A 24,584-nucleotide genomic window follows, 5' to 3' on the forward strand; every position below is an offset into this window, starting at 1 on the left:
TGATGTATAGATTCATCATCCATTAATGCATTGTTAGCTAGAGGTGAGCTTCTGGAGCTCCATAGCTCGAGTCCATCAGAGGTCAAATTTTGTCCAAAAATTAGTTCCAATGTACTATCTCTGTCCCAAATATAATATTTCTAATTTCGTCCTAAGTCAAACACTCAAACTTGACCAAACTTTTAGACAAAAATCTACCAACATCTACATTGCTGAATAAGTATATTATGAAGATAAATATCATGACGGATTTAATGAAACTAATTTAGAGTTGTACATGTTGGTAGATTTTCTATAAACTTGCTCAAATTATAAGAAATGTAACTTAGACAAGTTAGAACATCTTATATTTTAAAAAACGGACTGATTGCATAGAAGACAGAAGAGATGTTACCTCTTTTTAGTGAAAACATTTATTAAAGAAAGGGAAGAATAATGGTGTAGTGGATGTCAAGAGTTTAGCAGCAGTGCATACTACTTCCTGCTAGACACATGTTCCACTAAAAGGCTAACTACTTGCAAAATAAAATGAAGAGATGTGTTTCGATATGCCTCCTCGATAACTACTGCTTTCGTCGCATATTAAGTAACTCAAATTTGTCTAAATATGGATGTATCTATATTCAAAAACAGTCTAGATACATGTAATATTTCGTCACTTAATATGAGACGGAGGGAGTAAATTTTTCAACGGGTGAAAATTAAAGGTTACCTGTTTGATAACAAAAGGCAGTATAGGACTTTTTATGTCCTAGAAAATCGTGACACAGCCAGGCTGGTAGCTTCCGGCTAGGCAGTAGGCACCTCCCACACGCTGCTCCCCTGCCAATGCAACACTAGACCTTATTGTTACTCTAAGGTCTGTATAACCTTTTAAGGGTATGTACCCAAGCACACCTTAAAAAATAAATTTGGTATTGAACTTTTCTTTATATTGCATAAGAAGTGGATATCAGTACGAACCAGATTTTGGATAATTTTGAAAGCTTGCCAAAATATGATGACTTTACGCGTATGATAGCTGCCGAAATATCCCAGTTATTCTGCACAGCATGAACAAGTCGTACTCAATGTACTTAAAACCATGGAGAAATTTGGCAAAGGCAGAAGCATCCATCTTAGGGAAACGAGATGCAATTTTACTGTAAAAACTAAAGCGCTCCCTATTCAGAGTAGAAGAGACAAGTGGGCTAACCTGCTAAGCATCGCAGCCAGATTTGACATCGTGACCAATCTATTCTCGGACAAAACACAACAATTTATTGGTGTGTTTCTTTAAAAACACCGATTAACATTGTAGACACACACCATTATCATACGGCGCGCACTCATTCACACAACACAGACTGAAGTCGCGGAGTCTTAAATTTGACAAAATCGCTACTGGCACCTCGCTATCGAATGGTATGTCACCTACCACTATAACGACGATGTGTCTAAAATGAGACAGATAAAACGTCAAACCTAGGGCAGTGGCGGATAAACCAATATGGCAAACTATGGCTAGTGCCACACCTAAAATTATATATTTCTCCATAGTACATATGTGTATCTGTTTATGAATTTTCCAATTTTGAACAGTACCTACCTGTTGGTTGTGCCACACCTAATTTTGTTTTCTAGGTCCGCTACTGACCTGTTGGTTTGATCCCTGATGAGCTTAACCGTCAGTATTTCTAGGCAAACTTGTCAAATAATCTTTCAATCGATCGAAGGATTTTGATGGAATTTAGATGATTTTAATTCATAGGAATTGCATTTGGATGAAATAACAAGATCCCAAAAAATCTGATGGATTGCATTCCTGCACAACAATTCCATAGGATCTCCGGCAAGATGTTAGACCTGAGAATGTTCGTTTGTCTTGCATCCATCTTTTCTCTCTTCAAGTTCTTGCAATACTCACATGGAGCATATAGGGAGCTATGTCTGCCACTTCCTATATTTTGATTTCTTCTAGGATAAGAAACCATGTCATTTCAATCTTATGTTTTGAAACTCTCGCGATCCAGAAGGCCTTCTCTGTCCTTCCCTCCTTCCCTCCCACTCTCTCTGTCTATCTGCAGGCGTCGTAGTTGTCAACTGGTTAGCTCAGGCTCAGCTCGCGCAGGAAGTAGTCTTACTGCATGTTCTAACAAGAAGCAACATTCACAAGAAACTCAATATTAACAGCATTTTAGATCATCTGAATGATATATATATATATAACCTCGTCACCCTATATATATAACAATCCCCAAACCTCAATTCAGGTCCCTATATATATAGAACCAGTAGGGAAAAAAAAGAATCAAATGCCAGTGATCCTCCTCCTATACCAATCTGTACATCCATATTTTCTGTCCAAGTAGCTGGCGGCATATGCAGCCGCTGCTAGCTAGAGCTTATCGGCGATCCTGCCGAGGGCGTCGGCGAGCCTGCCGAGCACGACGGCGAGGCTGTCAGCCTGGTCTCTCCTCTGCTCCCGGTCGCGCTCCCAGTTCACATTCTGCGCCTCCAGCTGCGCCGCCACCATCCGGTTGTTCCGGTCGAGGATCTCCAGTAGCTTGCCCTGCAATCCTGCCGTGCCTTCTTCTCCGGCCTCGCTGTCGCCGTCCCCTGTCCGCTGCCTCTTCTGCCCGCTCTGCTGCTGCTGCTGCTGTTGCGTCGGTGATGCTCCTCTTTCAGCGCCTTGGCCTTGCTGCCTTGGTTGCTTGTCTTTTGATGATGTGCCTGCTGTACAAAGACGCAGCTGTTCATTATACGGCTGTCGTTCGTGCCTTTTTAACATTTGTAGATCACCAATCACCGGAATGCGGTGGTGATCACCAAGTAGGCCATTCATCTTATACAAGTTTTTTTTTTATGAAGCTCGTATTGGTACGCAATCCGCATTCAGAATGCGGCATTCGCTCACGAGAAGCAAAAGAGAAAGAAAAATACCAGCTGCGAATCGAGTTCATCAGTGCTAACTCGAGGTAGAAATTGTAGACGTCATGCGGAAAGGAACAGATAACCGTGTCCTGATCCAGGACTGCCAATACAGGAAAGGTCGATAGACATGCTAACCACCCAATCAATTCGGTTTGTTGTGGCACGTCAGCTTGCCATTGTAGCCGATGATGATCAGACTCCAGTTTTGGTTTCAAGTTTCAACGTGAGTTCGTTGGAACAATGGTTATGGACAAAGATATCCAAGTTGAACCACATTTCCGACCTTGTGACTGATTGAACCAGATTTTAGCTTCATAATTTCACATTCGACTAGATTTAAAGGCTAACTCGGTTTGAATAGCATAGGTTGACCAGCGTCAAGCATTGCTAGTGCCACGTCGGAGGTGGAGTAGTACTTCTCTTAAGCTGAGCCATGACTACATATACGATGATTAAGCTACCATTAGCCATGTACAGTAGCATGTAGTACTAGGCGTGGGCAGCATTATGCATGCTAGTAGCATCTGACTCTTTGCTGCACTATTGCTGAAAGTTGCGGTGATTGACAATGTGAAATTAGACGACTGAAAGATTGATGCTTGCAGCTACTGCCTGCCAAAATGAATACAACTATACAAGTGAATTTACCTTGCTCAGTGCTCTGTTGCCTTGATGCTTCCGACTTCTCTGAGACGGAAAAACAACACGAATTAATCGATGAACCGAGTAGAAGAATCAGGCAGATTACTCAAGCCTCAAAACTTCAGTTTCTCCACAAACTCCTAGTGCATTACACTTGAGACTTACGACGATTCGAATTACTAGTATAACGCAAAGAGGACACGGTGCATCGATCTCAAAATTAACGAGGTAGCAGTGCAGTGCCAATTACTTCAGTTAAGCTATTTAGCATGGAACCCGGAAGAAACTAGCTCGCGTTTTTACGAGCAGTAAGAATCAATAACTCAAATTTACCACGGATATGAACTACAGTAGTAAAAAGCTTCCCGCGTTTTTTACCTCCAATGAACAGGCAAGCACAAATCGGTCAACGGAAAGCTCTGTTTTGGAAGAGAAGAAAAACACCCAGAAGCAGCAAAACCTCTGATACCCGAATTCACAATCAAGGAAGAAGAGCCCAATTTCGCGACAAGAGGACTCGTAATTTTAACACCAATTAAGAATCAAAGGGCAGCTCACCGGATATCGGCAAGGCGACAACCGCCGGCGGGGATGCCTGCGTCGTCGCCGGCGTCTCCTCCAGCTCCCCCTCTTCGTCCTCCGAGAACAGCGTGTCGTCCCCGGCCGCGCGGCCACTGTCAAACACGGGTTCCTCTGCTACCCCCACCTCCTTCTCCTTACCTTTCTCTTCCTCCTCCTCCTCTTCTTCCTCGTCCACGCGCACCGCCGTCTCTTCCTCCCCCGCGGCATTACCGCCTGAGGTCCCGGCGACGATCCCCCGGCCCCGGCCTTCGAGTATGTCGTACACCTCGCGGTCGAAGAACCCGGGGAGCCGGCGCTCCCGCCTCGCGTCGTTCCGCATGGCCCAGAACGAGGGCTCCCGCGCGGCGGCGGCCGCCCGCTCCCACTCCTTGATCTTCTTGTAGTCCCCGGCGAGGTTGCTCCACCGCTTGCGGCACTGCACGGGGCCCCTCTCGACGCCGTGACGCCGGCAGTACTCGGCGACCGCAGCCCACTTGGGCTCCAGCGCCGCCGCCGCCTCCCCGGCCGCCGCAGCCGCAGCCGCCGCCACGCGGCCCCTCCCGCCTCGCCCGCCCCCGCGGACCTCCACCATGCGCTTGCCCTCGATGAGCACCAGTATCTCCTGCCGCGTCCACCGCGGCAGCCTCGGGGCGCGGCCGGACGGGGTGGCCGCCGCCGCTGCCGCGGCGCCGGCGGGGTCGCCGGCGTTGGACATGCGGCCGGGGGCGGAGTGGGGAACGCGCGGTGCTTTTGTGGGGCGGAAGTTGACGTGACGGCGTGAGACGGGTGGTGTAACGGAGAGGTAACGACGGTAGCGTGGGGAGGGAGGCAAGGGAAGGGAAGGGAAGGGGGAGGGATCCAGGGCCGGGCGAACCGCGGACGTGTGGGGAAGACAGTGGGCGAAAGGGTTGTGACTTAAGGAGGAGATTAGGAGGGCGCTTAATTACGGGGAGCGCTCTTCTCAAACATGTCAATTGCCCTGATAAACTATTTTCAAAATTCCAGACGCCTCGGGTTGGACCTGCTGAGCTTTACGTCGGCGGACCGGCTCACTTCTTCTCTGAACAGTTAGGTTGGGTCGGCAAGAACAACCGGACAGTGTATATTGAACAGTCCACACGGAGCTACATGTATTGTTCAGATCGAACTTCTGACACGTAATATACCCACCATCTCCTCCGTCCGTTCCAGATCTAACGGACAAGGTGAATCAAATGCCTAGACTTAGGGCAACTCCAGCAGCACGGACTGAGACGGACAGACGCCCCGAGTCCGGAGTTTGTCCGTTTGGGTCAGACAGTGCGCCCAACGGGGAGACACAAAATTGGGGATAAACATGATGAACTAGATACAATTTTGACACAAACAGATTGAAACTTGCAACATTTCATTGATAAACATGATAAACTAGATACAATTTTGCTACTGATCGTCCTCGTCCACCAGGGCCCTGGTGTTCGTGGAAACAAGGCTTCCTGGTGTTCGTGGAAAGAGGAGTACAATTAGTACTGATAGTCCTCCTCGACGCGGGGAGCACCTTCGGGGGCTAGGCGGCGGAGTACCGGAGGAGCGGTGCCAACCCCTTGTCCGCAAGCCACGCCCGCCGGTTGAGCTCAAACTTCTGGTCCGCTACAAACCCCCGTGCGAGCTCCTCGTCGTCCAATGCCTTTCGGCGGGCGTCGTCCTTGGTGCTGTGCTCCAAGGAGGCCTTGCACGCGAAGAAGATGAGGCGTTGCTCCCCTTCCGTGTCGGACCCGAGAACCCGAAAGTCGGATCCAGGTGTGCGGCGACGCTACAAGAGGAGCCTCGATTTCCATCTCCTCCACTTTCGGCGCCGCCTCTTTTTCCTCGTGCTCCATCTTGGGCACGCGGAGCGTGCCTCGAGGCAAGCCTTGTGCGACGCCCACCTCCTCCATAGCCGGCTGGCAAAGCTCCCCAAGCCGGGATGGTTACCTCCACAACCGCCAGCGCACACGTTCGTCGAGAACGCGGACGGTGGAGACGCCGGCAGATCCATGTTGCCTGCGAGAACCTAGGTTTTAGGGGTGGAGTGGTGTGTGTGTGGTGGGGTGGGGACATGCGGTCGACTCGGTCCCATTAAAAAGGATCGAGAGGTGGGTTGTTGGGTCGCTGGCAGTTGGCCCCGGGAATGCGAAAAGGGTTGACTGGGTCTGCGTCCGTTTCTCGGTCCGTGGAGATGCAAACCCGGCCCAGATTTGGGGTCGAAATGCATCTCCACGGACCGAAATCTGGACGCGGGCGGAAAATGAGTCGCCCCGCTGTAGGCGCGTTTGGTTCGTTTCGGCCCGAACGGACGCGTCCGGCCCGTTTGGGTCGCCCCGCTGGAGTTGCCATTAAGACTTGGCAGTTTCAGAAACTCATAGTTCTCGAAGCATTTACCCAAGTGAACGAGCCCTTGGCGTAATGGTTCAGGGAACAACTCTAGTAGCACTCCTCAGGTCCTGAGTTCGACTCCTTGTGGGAGCAAATTTCAGGTTGGAGTTAAAAAATTCTCTCGTCTGTCCCATGCCTTAAGCACAGACTTAAGGCCCGCCTGGTCCCGCACGGGCTTCAGTGCCGCTGTGTACGGTGTGGAGCAGGGTTTTGGGTGTTTCTCGACCTGCGTGAGAAGGTCTTCTTCTCAATGCAAATGCCTAGGGGGTGGCTTACCCCTTTGCAGGTCGAGTTTTAAAGTATTTATCCAAAGATTAACATTTTCTGGATCATATAATTAGGCGTTTGTTATTATTTTCTTTTTTCAGATTCTTGTGAAATGTTTCAAAAACTATTAAACTTTGGTAAAATGTAAGCTAAAACTTCACAAGCTCGCTAAATACACACCCATCTAAGATTTGAAAAATCCGGATTCATAGGATTATTCATTTACTATTTTTGGAATAGTTTCAGATTTAATAACGGAAATAAAGATCATATTTTGATTTGCCACGTTTGTTTTGGTTGTAGTCCCTAATTTGGACTAGTAGTTGATTATATTTTTAATCAACTCATTCAACTGCAGAGTTTTACGTTTTCTCAAAGAAGAAAAGGAAAATGCAGACAAAAGATGTCAAACGATAATGTCTATAAGAAAAATAAATGTCACTAAGTATAAAAATGAAAATATTCGGACGGTCCAAATGAGCTCACTCTCGATGAGTTACACAATTTGAGCTTTCTTGAGTTAATTTGTTGAGTTTATTAAGCTTATTGAGCTAATTTCGCTTTAATCAAATGTGTTCCACTTACATGTTAGAGAGATTTTTTTCACAAAAGGAAATTAAAAATTATACTAAGGCACATAAAAATAACATGGGCTTATAGGGAAAATGTAATAGTTCTTGCCTCTGTTCTGCTAGACGAAATCTAATTGTTCTCTACCATGTCTTTCATTCTAAACTTCTATCATCATTTTTTTTATGTGAGAGTTTCATTAGATTGTTGATTCAAATGGGGCCCTAACCAGGTCTTGTTATTTAGTAAAGTATGGTTTTGTACGTACGAAGATGCAGAGGCCAAAAGGACACACAAAATTTTCAATGCACATAGGAGAACAAGACGTTGTCTAAAAAAGGTAGGAGAACTAGAAAAAAGATTTATCTAGAGTTCTACTGATATAAGCTAGGAAAATATGCCGGTATGAACTTAGAGAGAGGATTTGCTGCACCCGACCGCATCACATCCTGTATCCCCACGACTGGAGCATCGAGATGTCAGCAGTTCGTCCACTTGCTTTGTGGGTCCCACCACTCTTTCTCTTGACCCCACATCTTTGATGTCTCTACCATTCTCTCTCCACACGTCCAGTGGCGGACCCAGATTTTGAATATTGGGTGGAGCAAACACTACATTTTTAATATTGGGTGGGGCAAATACACAACAGTTCTATTTTTTCTAATTTTTCCTGATAATTTCTATTGGTAAAAGAAGGATTTCAAAACTTATTGGGTGGGGCGTGCCCCACCCGAAAACCCAACTGGGTCCGCCCCTGCGCACGTCAATGTCGCTCGACGCTTCGAGGGTGCTCCGCCCCTGAGTTTTCGCATGGCAGGATGGCGCGAGTAAGATGCGCCGGCGGCGGCTATAGCACATGGCGGCCATATATATGATGTGGGGATGAGAGAGGAGATGTGGGGTTCCAGAGAGATGTGTGAAGAGGAGATGTGGTGGGATGAGAGAGAGGATGCCTCATATGTACAGAACATGTGGGCAGGAGAGATGTCTGAGATGTGCACGAATCTCAAGATGCGTACAAGTGGTGGAGATATGAGGTGTGGTGTGCTCAGGTGCAACTTTGTCTTTCCCATGAACTTAAGCCGTAGTTAGATTATCAAAGGATGATATTAATAACTAGACTTGAAGTTTCAGCCACTTTCATGAATGTACTCTATCTAAATCCATAGATTTGATGAGCTAGCTAGCTAGTAGCTCAAAGAAGAAGAAAATGATGGGCCTAGAGGAGGGTAGTTGGTTGGGGCTTAAGAAATGAATCGGTGCTAAATACCAAATGCCCATGACGCATATATCCTATCTCCATCTCCATGATGTAACAAGCAAAAGGTGTTTTCAAGGGATTCTGCCAGGCAAAAAAAAACTTCCGATAACAATGGTGGGCATGTATAAGGAGTGGTGGTGCCTTAAGGAGGTCGATTAATTTATTGCGTGATTAGGACCTCCGATTAGAGCACAGCAATACCCGGCGGGGTTCCCTGGCGTCTCTGTCCAACTCTCTTGGTTGGGATAATTTACTTTCTTTTCTTCTGTACTTTGCGGGGTTCCTTATGATTATCAGATCACACTCCACGAGAATGAGTTAAAAACACTGATAAGAATTGACAGGACTAGGGTTGTCTAACCCTGTGTTGCGTATTACATGTGTCTAACGCAGATGGAATGGTAGAAGGGCAAATGATATATTATTATGCCATTGATTCAAAATGGGGTTAACTTATGGTTAGCATTAATCGTACTTGGTTAGTGGGTTAACTTTTGGTCAGCATTAGTCTTACTTGCTTAACAGATACAGCCATGGAACATATGATGCATTGATTCCAGAATTATTCTTATAACTGTTACTATTTGAAAAATCGAAAATGGAGTTGTTGTAAGACATTTATCTCATTGAAAAATGTAACTACCCCGTGACGAGGTTTTACTTAAACTGGTTGTATGGTCTACGTACCCTGTGTGATGCTAAGGATACCTGCTATAAGCAGGCTGGACCTCACCTATGGAATTATATATATTGAGTATAATTAGGAGTTCAGTATTGGTTTAGCTGTCCCTGACCTGGCCCTTTAAATTTGATGAGGTCCATTTCCATCCTACTATATGGATTTGAGTTGACCTCAACTACTGCCAAGTTCCCGTCAGCATGGTTGTAAACAACTACACCACCTGTATATATCACTGCTAGAAAGACGTGTTTTTGTTAGGCCCAGTATCATATGATTGTAGCTTTAAAAACACATTTCAGGACATCTTAGCTTTAAGAACACATTTCAGATCATGTTTCTTAAAACGAAAGAGCATGCATACTCTTCTGATCTCTACATCCAAAGATATGTATCCCCCCGTGACTTCGCAAAAAACAGTTCAATTCTTCCATGAATTATTGAATTGGATGAAGATAAAAAAAACACATTCCGTCAGCATAAAAGAGTACTGAAAACAAATGTTTGCTTTATTCGCCATGGTGTTTTGTTTTTCTTCTGAATGAATGAACGGTTTATAAAAAAGAACAGTCACCTCTTTCAGATACAGTAATTAAGTCCACTGCTAGACAAATAAGCTCTCATCCGTTTCCCATCTTTTTTTTCCCTGTCCCTATAAGGAGATACTTCCATTCCATTGGTAGATTTGCTGCCAGTACGGCAGCTAATTCAGAAAAAGAGAGAACTAAATGCGAACGTCGAAAAAGGCTATTGGGAAATATGGGGCATGATCCCATAAGGATTTGCCCATAGGGACAGGTCCCCACGGGAGGTGTGACCCGAGTCCCGACCCGAGCGAACAGACTCCTTCCATTGGTTCCCAGATCCCGCAGCGTAACTTTCAGTGTCAACTTCTGCTTTTTTCCGTGTGACCAAAGGTCTTTTTGCCCTTTCAGCCACCACAAGAGCCTAATCACACGACACTCATATGGGTGGACGGATGGATGCTTAGATATATGTCCACGAGACCATGACCTCTGCTCGGATTCCCCGGCCCTTTCGCCAGGAACACAGAAAATTGCTGGTGCCTCAGTGCCTGTGCCGTGTGTGGGGAGGGCGCTAGCTAGTAGTAGCTGAAACAACAAATGCTGATGGGGCCTTTTCGTGAAAAGAAAATTGAGGGGATAGCTGAGCATAGGTCGGTCGATCCGGGTCTCATGATAGGTGCCTCGCTTGTTGGGTGCTTTGCCAATTGCAATCCTATCCTGTGTGGAAGATTGACTGATCAACCTCTTGCTTATTTGACTTTTTTATCCTTCCTAGGATTGCTGTGTTTAGATAGGCGGAAAGGGTAGGCGCGATGTTTGTTCAGATTAGTGATGACGAACGGATCCTTGTTAAATGAGAATTTCTCTGCCTCGGTTCACCGCACCCTATATTCCAGGTGTGTTTCCCTCACTATAAAAGCTAAAAAGATCACATATGAACAGTGTGCTATAAAAGAGTACTCCCTCCGTTCCTAATTTGCACTAAAATCACGACAAGTATTTTGAAACGGAGGGAGTAGTATTCTTGTAGAACTCGGTGCAACGATATGGTCATATCTGTTATGTCTGTCATGTAAGAAGAAAAAAATGAAGAGTTAATAGTATGTCATTTGTTCTCATTTTCGCAGCAGAATGCAACATTCTCATATTTCTATTTATGCACAAAAATTGACAAAGATATTTGTTATACTATTATGATGCGTATGCATTATTATTTCTAGAGAATATGTTTACTGAGTGGAGAAAAATATAGGTGTGGTTAATCCTAAGTGGAGATGGCCATGTTGGGGTCTTTATGAAATTGTTTTTTTACAGAGCTTAATTCGTTCATGGTTTCTACTTTCTAGTGCTTCATGTGGATCTTCGACGCGGGTCGCAGTGGTGCTAGTCAAGGTTTTGACTACTGAAAAATCTTGGCAATATATCGGATGAGTTTTTTTAATCAAAATTTGATTAATATGATTATCTACCGCACAGATGTATTTCTGCATATATAATTGCAGTATTGGGCGAAGATATCTATCCTAATTTGAGAGTCACAGGTTCATTCGTTGCTTAAGTTCAAAACTTAAATGAACAAAAAAAAACATGATTTTTTTTCCTAGTAGATGCATTTTTAAGGTCAAGAAATGCAATTACCCGACGGTAACCAGACACAAAACCTTCCTAGTACGAGGAATCTAGCAGTGACGTCTCGAGTCTTCACACTGACTTTATCCTCTTTGGGCATTGTCTTGTAAAATTACAATAAATCTAAGTATATATAAAGGATTTCTTGCCTAAGTGGTGTGTCATAGAGGAGAATTTTATCTCCGGAGTTAACGACGATACGATCAGCTGTTCGCACTTCCAAGCGAAAAATGTTGGGTCAGTATTTCCTGCTTTTTTTTAACATAGTGGTTTATATGCACGCAGTTCTAATAGAGTGGACCAAAACCAACAGGAAAATTTGTGGCTTGGCGCCTCTGGTCACATTGCCCTCTTGCTAGGCACACAGAGAGTTGCTGGGGCCGGCCTTGTGTGGGGAGGGTGCTAGCTGACACAAATGCTGATGGTGGGTGTGAGTTGTGACTTGTGAAGCTGTGACAAGGGGCATTTGGAGAGAACAGAATTGAGGGGATAGCTCTCTGTCTATGCAAGTCTTGCTAGGATTATCACTTGTTGGTTACTCACTTCATTTTCAAATACAAGATGTTTTTAATTTATCTTAAGTCAAATATTTTAAAATTTGATCAAGTTTATACAAATTCTACCAACATTTATAACTTTGTTGGTTGATTTAATATATGACATTGATCTTCTCGCAAAAAAAAGAGAGGGTCATAGCAGACTAGAAACACCATTTCAATTTGATTGCAGGTGTATTCTCAGTGTTTCAAGCAACTGAGGGCAAACCTTGGTCAGGTAAAGAGGACGTGGTCAGATATAGAAAAAAGAGTCAACAGAGACGAGACATCGTTGCACAGCCAGGAGCAGTTGATGCAAAATTCCCCGTCAGGTGATCTGCGCGCCGTTGAATCCTTGATCCGAAGTTCTGAAACCCAGTGGAAATGGAATGACCGCCACTGAATCCAAGCCAGCGGGCCAGCGCCCACGGGAGCTGCTGCCTCCGGTCAGAGTCTACTCCGTATTTGAAAATCTGAATCCGCCCAACCGGAAAGCAATAACGGCGCGGTGAGCACGCTGCACGCGCATGCGTGACGCGCTTGTGCGCCGCTAATGAAGGGGAACACCCATGTCATCGGCCGCGGCTGCTGCTCCATTGTTTTCGCTTTCTGTCATCCGTCATCGCTCCTACCACTCCGCTAGTAGTGGTGGTGGTGGATTGACCCCGTCGTCGGAGAGGCCCTCGCCGTTGTGGCCTTCCCAACAACTACACCTCTCTGCCTGCGTCATTCTGCCCGCACGCGCGCGTACCAACGGGACGGGCGGGCGCCATAGGAGAAAATTTTCTCGGACAAGGGCGGGCCCGAACCTACGAACGTGTCACCTCACAGCAGGAGTAAGTGCCAATGCCGCCCGGTTGATTGGCTGGCTGGCTGGCTCCCTGCCCGCCTCAGGATTTGGGACGTAAACAAATACTGTGTGCACTTTGATTTAAGGAATGATTAGCCGGTGGGTAGTGGGTGGTGGATTAGGGCCACCCACAGGGGCGAAAAGGCGTGTGTACTTTGGGACCAAAGTGTGCGTGGAAACTCGGTCGATTTTATTCCCACCAGATCAGGCTTGGCTTTGCCGAAATTCCAAACTCTTTGCTCTCCCGTAGGCCGTAGGACTGCTTGGCTACTTACTGTTCGACATCTTTTTCTTTCTTCTTCCGAATTCGTCAACTAGCTAGGTAGGTCCCTGCCTCGTTGCACTAAAGCTTGTGAAGCCGAATTATGTGCTGTCACGGAAGTCATTGCGCTACGACACGAATCTTTCGGTGATGACTAGCTAAACACTTGCCTGCAAAAAAAAAAGACTAGCTAAACACCGTGAGTTACTACGATTAAAATAAATGAAACTGTGCATCATGCTAAGAAAACACTTAATAATTGGTGGCACTTTTTAGTAATTTATCTCCACTTTGGTAATTGTACTGATGGACTCTTTTACATGAGTATTTAAGTATTCGCATTAGAAAAAGACGGAGATCTTTAACAACGAAAGAAGGTGGGATAAAGTGTCCGGTTCGCTAATTAGTCGGTCAATCGTACATGATGTTAATTACTACTAGTCAGGACTTAAAATTTGAAGTTAGGACACTTGTAAGTACAAGTGACTGTGCGTTCTTATATGACATGTGGCGTCACCATGAGGAAGAGCCTCTCAAGATGGAGTTTTTTGTATAGACGTATACTTTATGCTGCTACTCCGTATAAATTTTGAACTAAATGCCTAAACTAAAAGCAGAATTTACAGCTGGATTCTTCAAAACTAGATCATATATTGGTGTGTTTTATAGTTTTTATTATCCTTACTATATTGCGCTATATATTACTCATAGATGTCCTACCTTACGGGAAAAGACAAGGCATGACAGCTCGTGAGATGTAAGGTACTACCTCCCTTTCATAATTCTTGTCGAAATATTACATGTATCTAAACGCATTTTAGAAATAGATATATCCATTTTTAACAAATTTTGAGACAAGAATTATGGAATGGAGGGAGGGAGTAATATAACTATGAGACACAAAAGTAAAGCAAGATGACTACGTGACAAGGAAACAATGTAGGATAACTAGGTAGCACCAAGACAAAATACATGACAACTATGATAAAATTGGGATGGATAATCACGTAACATAAGACATGACACAAAACAAGGTTAACCTTTTTTACCGGAACATATCAACATGAGTTCTAATTTTAAAGATACTACTAATATATTTTTATAACTCTATTTTTAAAAATTTACGTTTAGTTTTTTTAGGGAAATCTGCTTTAGTTTGTAAAACTAATAAAACCGGCCCACTAGGACGGCCACTGTTGGGCCGGCCCAAATTCTAGACCAGACGGGTGCCCCCTCTTCTCTCTTCTCTCCCAGGTCACTCTGTATGAGTGTATGGTCACTCGCCGCCGGGAACGCCCGTCTTGGGGGTCCCCAGTGGGCTGACGCCACTGAATCCGTTACCGCCTCGCCGGTTACTTCAGGTTTCCCTCCGATTTGCCAAGATCAGGGCTCAGTATCCGCTTCGCGCTCCTCCTCCATGCCTGGGAGGCTGCGACGCGGAGCCGTCGCCATGGCCGCAGCCCCATCGTGGATTTCCCTTTTTCTGATGCCTCCATGTTCGCCAGTGCTGTTGAGTCCGTGAGCCGTGCTTATGCGCTGCAATTGCCCACGGGCGTCGCGTCATCGAGATGGCCCGTTGCCAAGCACCCCAGCTCCTCCTCCGACGGTGCCTCCTCAGTTCGAACAGGTAAGGTCCTTTTGACTGAAGCAATCACAATCAGGGTTGTGAATGTACGACAGTGGTTCTAAGAGGTTGATGTCTACAAGCATGTATGTGTGGTGCTCACAACTTCAAATCGCTAGGATGAATGATAGCTCGCGTCACGCGTGATCAAGCAATCAAACAACCATTTTACACTGGCATGATTGATCCTTTTAGTCTGATAATGTGATGTATTCTTTACAGAACTTCCTATCATGGAAAGACAAGGAACAGGGAAGAATACCAGCTAGCATTTTTTAACTAGGAGGCTATATCTGCTAATATTTTTTCTGAAATTTGACATTTTAAAACTGAATATAGAGCATGTTGTTTTCAGAAATGCTGAATGTAGCAAGGTTACACTTCATCAGTTCATTTTCAGTACAGACTATAGAGCCTATGCTTGCTAGCATTTGTAATTCTTTCAACTTCCTGAGTCCTGACATTAATGATTTTGTGAAGTTAAAGTACTACTCCCTCCGTCTCATATTAAGTGACTCAAATTTGTCCAAATATGGATGTATCTATGTATAGAAAGCGTCTAGATCCATGTAATAGAAAGTTAGTTAATATGAGACGGAGGGAGTACTATCCTCCAGTTAAAATTTTGCAGAGGCAGGGCGTTCTTCCTCCTTTTCATAAAAAAAAATTCTGCCAGTTAATCATGGAAACAGAGGAGTGTAACTACTGCTTAGTTTCAACAAGGTTATGTTGTGATGCTTTATAGAGGTTAGATCAACCATGCAGTATAGTTATTAGCATATTAGCATCCTGTGATGTATCAGCATTCAGCAACACTTAATTGGAAATAACTGAACACAGTATTCCATTGAACTTGTAACTTGCTCAAGCATGGAGAAATATTAACTCGGAAATCAAGCAAGACACATTTTTAACTAGAATACATACTGAATGGGTTTATTTTAGTCTGAAAGCATGTAGGATGAAAATGCTCCTTGATTTCTTCCTTCTTCTTAGCACAATACAGATGATTCAGGAGGTGCTTAGCACGCGCATGCACACGAAGACATCCATGCACGCAAAAGCCATTTGGAAGAAATAAAAAATGCTAAGTTTGTACCAGCGTTGATGCTCGAGTAATTACCGGTGTTTATGCTCATAGCTACCTCTAATTAATACTCTGTTCGTTCTTGCTTACTTTTCACTTTCAAGTAGTTCCTTTGCTCACAAATGTTTGTCATTCCTGTTTTCCAAAGTATATTTTCCATTTTGCCCTTGTTCATTTCCTCCTTCCCTTCCGCACTAGGCCATCTAGAACCATCTTTGCCCCTTGGCATCCAAATAGGTGATAAGGTAGGGGTTTCCACCACTCTCAACAATATGTCTTTTCTTTTGCTGGAAATAACATGCATGTTATCTGCCGTTGCTCTAACCTAGCTAAAGTGGTACCAAAGATTCGATAAAAGAATTTGTATGTGTGAACAGTAAATGAGTTAGCATGAGTGCGGCAGCATCAAAAGCTCCAATGGCATGCATCAGGGCCATAGCAAGAGTCCATGACCACGCGCTTGGAATCAATGATGTGCTTGCATTAGAAAAGATTAGTCTTGCATCAATGCTTCTATGATATGGCTATTCTCTCTTTATTTAAGCATTAGAAACATCCACTACCCGAATATGTGAAGCTCCCGAGTGCCAGTAACCCTCCGGGGTAAAAAACTTTCCCGAGTGTGCCACAGGGGACAGTGCACTCATTAAATGTTCGGTCAGGCAAGTTAGAGGTTTGTGAGTAGCGCAAAGACCATCATGTATTTTTTTGCATGCCCTTATGCTATAAATACCAAGCTATTCTATACTGTGTAACAACTAAGAGCTCACACAAAGAAGGAAATGTCAAACGATTCCGTGTTGCTCTATGCGGCGCCGTACCTTTCAATTTTTATTTTTTGTAGATCTAAGAACATTTTGACTTGGTCTAGGAAACCTTTGCTTTTTGTATTGTAAAATAAAATGCCTATTTAGAATTGTCTAAATCACAAAGCTCTTTCTGCAAAGTGGCTCCGCCGGACCTTTCTGTGAAAATGGATTTCTGATGCATTACATTGTTCAAACTCTGCACAAGATAAGATTATGCATGTGTAAATTTGGAATGGCCCTCTTTCTCTTGCTTTTTGGGTTTCTTCTGTAATAAAATATGTGTCCTTGATGGCTTGTTTTCATTAATCCATGTGTTATATCTAAATGCATGATTTTTCCTTCATAACTGTGACTTCTCTTCAACACTGGTCACCACCTTGCACTCACTAATACTATACCACTTAGCAACAACTAGACCTGAAGTTACTCTAACAGGGGTAACACACACTATGGCTCACATAATTACTGACCACCAACTTGAGCCATCGAATAAAACATTCGTGCACAAACAGACACCTTTACTTTAAATAGAATAAAATTTACCCAGTTAGTACCTTAAATACCAATAGGCCTTATCAACCGGTCTTTTTTTAACCGATTTATCAGCCTCTTTACTCGTTAGTTACTTCAGTTTGTTAGTAAGAACAGAAATATTAACTGATGTCATGCGTAAGAATGTGAGGTGGAGTTGGTGTCCCTACAAAATGAGTTTTTATAGCAAGTTAGTCTCCAACAATGTATTTGGTTATTTATTGCTTTTTGTTATCCACTATCTGATTATTTGTTAGCAAGTACCTCACCACCTCTGCTCGTATTTTCTTATCCACATTAACTATATGCTGATGTGCCATACCCTTAGTAACAAGTGAGATTGGATTTTGTAGATGCTCTCACATTGAGTTAAACAACGACAGCTAGTCGAGTCATCCCTGTCCTGAAACCATTGGCAAGTGGGCTATGGAGCTTTCTTGCTTTCAGGCTTCAACCTCCAGCCACCAATTACAAGAGATTCTTTGTTCTGGCTTCCCCCAGAGAGGCCCCACTTTATGGAAAAAAGAAGAGAGAACCAAGTGTCTATCTTGCATTAGACAGTTGGACATGTATTTAAGGCAAGATTAGCGTTAGTAGGTGAGAGGATAGATGTGCGAGATAATGGTGCCTTATAGAAAAGCCAGATGAGGTTGGTTTGTCATTTGGTCAGTGCCACAGCCAAGATCCCCGCTGATTTTCATTCTCCCTGATTGGGAAGATTGAGTGGTTGGGATCATAAATGGATTGTTCCACCATTATCAGTAATATGTTGCTTTGCTAACAAGTGAATTTGGAGCACCGAAAGCCGAATCTGATTTCTTGTTTGTCTAGCTTTATTAAGAATAAGTAAACATATCCTCATTTTGTGTTTGATTTCATCCTTTGATTTTTCTTCTATTGGACAGGATGCACATTCACGGTTATCCTTAATAATGGCAGAGGATCAATTCCTGCGGAATAAGGTGTTGCATCAGCGCAACACATGATCTGTTTGCAATATTATTAACAATTGATGTGAATTAGTTGCTGAAAGAATTGACCAGGACAATGTGTATAGTAGTGCTATATTTAGCTATTGCTTATCCGCTTCAACAACTGTGTGCGTCTATATTTATTTCCTCCGGTGGGTGGGTTTAGAACATCGTGCAACAAGACATCCTGCAGCACCAAGCTTGTAGTCTGGTGGAGGAATCTGGTTATGACAGAGTTAAGATGAACTCGCACGGTGACCATCAAGGTCTTTTGGATTTATAGGATTTTAAGGTCCTTTTAGGACTCCAGTACTTGCGATTTTTTCCGTGCAAATGCCATTTCGATCGTGCTACCCAATTTCTATGTATTGTTTTTCTGCGCCTTCAGATTTCCTAGGAATTTTAACGTCCTTGAGGCACTTTTGCTTTCCGTTCCATGTGCAGTTTTCTTTTACGTTTTTCTATCCTTCTTTTTGCAATTGCATACCATACAGATTTCTATGGTGCCTGTGTGTTTCATTCCTGCTGTGAAAAAAGAGACACTGCTATCTGAAGATGTTAAAGGGAAAATGAGCAGTACTGAATAGGATCTCTAGATTTGGAGATGAGTCGAATGAGAGTGGTGCTTTGCTGGTCGTTTGGACCACACATGGACATGGATGGGGTGCGTTGGTACGTGCACTTCCAACTACGGCAACGCGTGCAATATCCTAAAGCCCGCTTGCATTGGATTGCTCCGCACGAAATGCTAAACTTGCAGGCAGGTCGATCCAAATCCTGGTGGAGGTTGAGTCCTTTTGAAGCCACGCCCACGGGTGAATACAAGCAAACCAAAAAACTTCTGTTCCTACGCTTCCACAACCTGGTGAACCTGCTTCAGACGCTTCCCGGAAGAGATAAAGAGGTCATGCAAAAAGCATTTGGCTTTCACGCGAATGCTGCCTGTTCATAATAGCAAAAACAGAAGTTCAGTGCCCGTAAACTTCGCAGGATTTCAAAAAGGTAAAACATGAAAAAGTGAGAATTATGTGTCATGGCTTATTGAGTCATATGACTATATGAGAATTGAAAACACAGCAATAGTACTTCATCTTAAATGTAAAAAGTTCCAACTTTGTGTAAGTCGACTTCGTAAATATCCAGACCATATATTTTCTACACATTTCTGATTAAAATTTTAGAGTGTTGAGCAAGTGTATATTTGTGTGTCTTCTATTGTGAAATAGGGGGCTCCTCAACTATATCTGGCCTGGCCTAGAAAAGTTCAGTTGTGCCCGATTAGTTGGGCAACATTGACTCTTGACATCAAAGTTTGCGGCTGGCCATGCTTTTGACACAAGATTGTAGCCATTCCAAACAACCAAAATAGGCCCTGGAATCTTGCACTGGTTTCCACTTTAATCCTCTAAAGTCAACCTATAACCACGAGTCTTGAAACTCAGCACACAGCTCTCGTCATCTGGCCCAAAACAATTAACACTGTCCTCCTCTGTTGCATAATTGCTTCAGTCCGCATGTCATCAGGAATTTCACTCGGTTAGCCAGTCATCACGTAGTAATAAAATTGTAAATAATTACAAGTAACGTCACATGTCACAATGGTATGGCTGCTATAAAAAAAATCAAACGGCTGACGAGCGGCGACTGAGAGGGGGCCCTTTTATTCGATCCCCCTTCGACTACAACACGATAGACAAACAACGAGAATGTTGTTCTGTTTTCTTCTTTAATCTTTGCTCACCTGATGTGCATGTGCTCGGAAATGCTAGTGCAAAATGGGTACATTTCAAAAAAGTCAATGTGCACTAACTATTCTGTTATTAACTAATAATTAACAACCTAGTACCGTCACATAGTGAAAGGGCAATTAGTCAAATTAATCTACCTGGTATGTTTCGTCCTGTTAATCTATATTTCCTTCTGTTCTGCACCCACAGCTGTTAATTAATCCATCCGATGGTCCAACTAGGTGGGACGGATGGATGGATGGCAATAATGTGACGGATAGGGAGAAAAATAATCGATGCAAGTGACAGTGCGTGTGACACCAGGAAAGAAAGCTATGGATAGCACCAGCTTTGATCTTTATTCTGATAGGTCCATTATCATGTGGGGGCTCAGCACATCCATGCACAGTGATGGACAAAAGGGGGAGAGATAGAGATGCAGATATTGCTAGATTTAAAATTCATAGATGCTTTCAGGACAGGGAGAGACTGGGAGATATGTGGTGCCAGATGCCTTTTCTTCTAGCAAAAATAATAATAAATGAAGCAAGGCTGCCCCATGGGGGAGGCAAGGAAATTATGCAACCTGACACAGCCAGGCTGATGCAACTGCAAGCCCATATTCCTGTTTTACCTGTACATAGGTCCTCTTTGCATTATTTTTATATTGTGTACTTATTTCTGTTGCAGCAGGGCTTGCACTTGGAATTGCACTTCCAGCACAGAAAATGTCATGATGATGAGGCCCCGATTACCCTGTTGCTGATTGCTGCTGTCTGGTCTCCTCTGGCCCAGCATTACATGATACGCTCTCGCCAGAGCACCAAGCTCATGCTAAGCAAGTTTTTTTTTCTGAAACTTGAAAAGGTTGCAGGCTTTTCGAAACAAAAACAGATGAAAGAATGCAAGAGAATATTAACTGGTCGATGGCTTCTAAGATGGTCCATTCGGCGGAGAACACGAGTGCGATGTAGTGCAGTTCAGCATATATGATAGCGACTGTCATACATGAACTTATTCTGTGCTGTTGTTGGTTTAACATCATGGAAGATGAGAGTTGTTTGGTCTAATTGATAGGAGCATATGCTTTCTTGGTGCATTTTAATTAGCATGATTTAGACTTGTCGAACTTTCAGGCAAGGCAGACCCATCGAAAGCCATATTCCACCTAGGCCCAAGCTAGTCCAGATTCAGGTTCTTTTAACGAATGTGGTTTAATTACGTAAAAATAGAGTACAGCCAGACAATGGGCTAACCACAAACATAAACAACCCCAAAGAATTGCTGTAAAAAAAACCTAAAGAATAATAAAATTACAGTCAAGTTATCGTGCCTAATTAAAAATGATGGTCAAAGGCGCAGATGAACTCGTCGTCACTGCACCAACTTAGCTCTCGCCGACGATCAACAAGAACAACATTGATTTTTTTTTCCAACTAGAGTACCGTGTAAACGATCAAACTTCATTAAACCTTCGCAACAGTAACTGTTTCTCGCAAAAAAAAATAGTAATTGTCGCCAAGGGTGAACCTAGAATAAGAATTACTAGGTGTCCTCTATGAAAGGATGTTTTGTGGTAATGTGGTAGATTTTCGTAAGTGGTTCATTCATGTAAAATGCAAGAGCATGAGCGAACGGAACCAGCTGACGCAGGTTTAAGTCCTAGGATTAGCATGGGCCGTCGCATTTACCTCGTTGTTTTTTTTAGTGAAAGTGACGCACCCGCCAACTACGAGACGTTTGCCGACGTGCATGTTTGTGAGCGTGTGCGTTTGTACTTTGTTTTCTGAGAAGAGACGTTGTTTGGTTGAGGCCATGAAGCAAAACGTACTGGAGTGGTTTCAAAAGTTGAGATGATTCATGTGTTTTATTCCTATAACATAGAACATAACCATATGATTCCTCGAAAGGAAATGTTCTCTCAATATGATTAACATCTCATTTTTGAAAAAAGAAGGAATTTGATTCCAAGTGAAATAGTGGTTCAAGTGTTTCCTTCCTACAATTTAAAAAAGTAAAACCATTCCATTCCAACTCGACAGAAATAGAACCATTTCATTCATCGTATCTGCTCGGGAACCAAATACAGTATTACCTAAAAGGCTAAAACGTGCATGAGTTACAACATTCGATTACAAAAATCTACCGTGTCCATGGCATCCCTCTTTCCCACAGCCCGCGATGCCATGGAGCCGGACAATGGACATCTGTTATCAGTGGGGTGTCTACTCCTAAACAGTCAAGGTTGAGAACTAGTAGAATCAGCACAATATACGCTCTCCCATCCTAAATTGTTGTCGTTATTTTAGTTCAAATTTGCACTAAAACAACGACAAGAATTTAGAATCGGAAGGACTAACTTACATATATTCAACAAGTTGATTTAACTTGGATTTCCATATTTCTTCTACAATCGCCTTCAACATGCGTCGAGAGTTTGTTTCTTAGAAAAAGTGTTGTTTTTCTATTCTTGAATTGTACTTCAGGTATTTTATTCTTGATTGGCTGTGAGCACAAACTTTGAGGATTCTCAAACAAAAACAAGAGTTACTTCTGCTCTGCATTTTATTACGCCCCTTTTAACGGTACTGTCATCGGACGAGGTTCATCGATTATTTTTCTCTTGATTTATTTTTTAAATTACTGTTTCATACTCTCTCTGATCTTAAATTATTGTCGAAATATTACATGTATCTAGACGTTTTTTAAGTATAAATACATTTATATTGGGCAAATTTGAGTCAAGAATTTAGAATCAGAAGGGAGTATTTTACCATGCGTGATTTGATTGAAGTGCAAATTGGAGTACTACTCCCTCCGATCAATATTAATTGTCTTAAATTTGTCTAAATATGAATGTATCTGTGAATAAAAAACGTCTAGATACATATAATATTTCAACGACCAATATGAACAGAGTACGGTACTACTTTACTGTTACAGAGAATCGCCTCCACACGCACGGAATAACAGAGGATATGCGGCCGCGTGAGTCACTGTGCCGTTTGTCCAAACTTAAACGCGACTGATGGCTGCCCATCAACATAGCCAGCGGTAGTGGACTAGTGGTAGAGACTTGCGTACGCTGTACACCAGCTAGCAAGTCTGTAGACCTGACGGCATCCATTTCCCTGTCTTCCTCCGAAAAAAGATGATAACCTCCCAGCGCGAGGACCGAGGAGGAGCCGAGGACAACCCGGGAGGAGTTTCACGCGGAGCAGGATACACGCCGCGGCACCTGGTAAAGGATGACGACGCACGGATTTACCGTGGCCGTTCGATTCCTTCCGAATCTTCGGTCGTACAAACCCCGTGGCTGGCCGACTCCCCCTGGCGCTCTCCTGGCTCCTTTACCGCTGGCGGTTGCTTTCCTGCTGCCTTGGGAGAGAGAGGCTCCGCTGTGGGGCCCCGGCCGACTCTGGGGCGCCGGGCCCGCCGCATGGGGCAACGCGAGCGGTACAATACAAAGGTGAGGGGAGGCTTATCCTCGGGGAGACGCGGGGCCCACATGACGGGGAGTCGTCTTGCTCACGCGGGACCAAAAGTAAACTCTCCCAACTGAGACGGTTTTTGCCACTTGGTGGTTCGAACTGGAGCGCGGTAAACAGGCTGGTCAGGGCCAGGATGAATATTGTTTTGCCGTATATGCTGTGGCTTGCAGCTGCGCCGTAGGAAAACGGGCACCCAAATATATGATCATTGATGATATGTGTATGTCCATGTTTTTATTTGATGCTTAAGTTCCATTGATGAAAAAAATAGTACTAGTAGATGCATTTATGAATTTTCTTTAATAAAGAATAAAGTCTATTTCGAACGTTAGCTTTACAGAGGTCAACTCTACAAGTACAAGGTTTAAAGTAGACTTTACTTTTTTTTTTTTATATTAAGTAACAATTTTCCTATATGGTAAAAAATAAAATTCCTACGTATGAATGTAAAACACCGCATGACAATATTGCTTAGTAAAAGATAGTAACATGTTATAGATCCGTAAAATATTCTGCCTTTTGCGATCCGATTTAATTGCCGCATGTTTATGCAAGGTATGGGATCAGATGGAGTATATCATTTTTTTCCCTAATTGAACTTGCGCGCCAAGAATTTTTTTTGTGAGCTGAGGACTTTATCTCGTTTTTTGTTTTGTGTTACTATTATTAGGCCTCCTAAATTTAGTCATAACCATAAGTAAACCTACTCCTCAAAATAAGCATATGGTGGGTACATTTAATCGAAATGGCTAAGGGGATCATGGTTTTAGGAGACAGTACGTTATGCAGATGTATAGCATGCAAAGTGGTTTATTACTCTAGCATGGTCCTTTAGCACATGAGAGAAGATAGAGTGCTTGAATGCTGTTGATTTCAGCTCCAATAAAAATGAAATCAATCACAATCAGTTGCCTTTTGTGAATGAAAAATAAATACTAACAACATATGGATTTTCCCGTAATGCATTTCAATATTGAACTAGAAAATTGCTCTACGGTCAGTCAGGATGTTGAAAATAGAGGAATAATACAGTATCAAACGGAAGAAACAAGAATCAAGAAACACTTGCATCTAGAAAGGCCGATACTATTAAATTTTTTCAAGAAAGGCAAGCAGTTAAAACTAACAAAAACTAATACTGGTAGTACGGAGTACTATACTGTAATGTAATGTAATCTAATCCAACTATAGAAGATCCATCTTTTTCTTCGGTCGAAGCAATTTCTTGTCCTAACCAACTACTTATTCATCCC

The 24,584-nt window shown here is 43.3% G+C and overlaps 1 protein-coding gene and 1 long non-coding RNA gene across 5 annotated transcripts; one reads left to right on the plus strand and one right to left on the minus strand.

The window, feature by feature from the left end:
- Positions 1-2,147: 2,147 nt before the first annotated feature.
- On the minus strand, positions 2,148-5,063 carry LOC100833407 (trihelix transcription factor ASR3). 4 transcript variants are annotated; one of them, XM_003572518.4, is made up of 3 exons: positions 4,114-5,052; positions 3,562-3,600; positions 2,148-2,712 (listed from the first exon to the last, which is right to left on the minus strand). In XM_003572518.4, exons 1-3 carry the CDS (start codon positions 4,829-4,831, stop codon positions 2,378-2,380), a joined length of 1,092 nt encoding a protein of 363 aa, XP_003572566.1. In that variant the 5' UTR covers positions 4,832-5,052; the 3' UTR covers positions 2,148-2,377. The 4 variants fall into 4 exon arrangements, with proteins under 4 accessions (XP_003572566.1, XP_010235470.1, XP_024317952.1 ...); XM_010237168.3 differs by having other exon boundaries at positions 2,148-2,715; positions 4,114-5,046; XM_024462184.1 differs by lacking the exon at positions 3,562-3,600 and having other exon boundaries at positions 4,114-5,063.
- Positions 5,064-14,322: 9,259 nt separating this feature from the next.
- Positions 14,323-18,543, plus strand: LOC104583770. The gene is made up of 2 exons (XR_731747.3): positions 14,323-14,718; positions 18,048-18,543. It is a non-coding gene; the product is annotated as an uncharacterized LOC104583770 (long non-coding RNA).
- Positions 18,544-24,584: the final 6,041 nt, after the last annotated feature.

The sequence above is a fragment of the Brachypodium distachyon genome, chromosome 3 (assembly GCF_000005505.3).
Source record: "Brachypodium distachyon strain Bd21 chromosome 3, Brachypodium_distachyon_v3.0, whole genome shotgun sequence".
Lineage (NCBI taxonomy): Eukaryota > Viridiplantae > Streptophyta > Magnoliopsida > Poales > Poaceae > Brachypodium > Brachypodium distachyon.

Excerpts from the sequence above, each read along its gene's own strand:
- LOC100833407 (XM_010237168.3), bottom strand. The coding sequence starts at position 4,831 with ATGTCCAACGCCGGCGACCCCGCCGGCGCCGCGGCAGCGGCGGCGGCC. Across the intron at positions 3,601-4,113 it reads TGTCGCCTTGCCGATATCCG|AGAAGTCGGAAGCATCAAGG; the intron begins GTGAGCTGCCCT and ends TTTCCGTCTCAG. Across the intron at positions 2,716-3,561 it reads GCAACAGAGCACTGAGCAAG|CAGGCACATCATCAAAAGAC; the intron begins GTAAATTCACTT and ends GTCTTTGTACAG.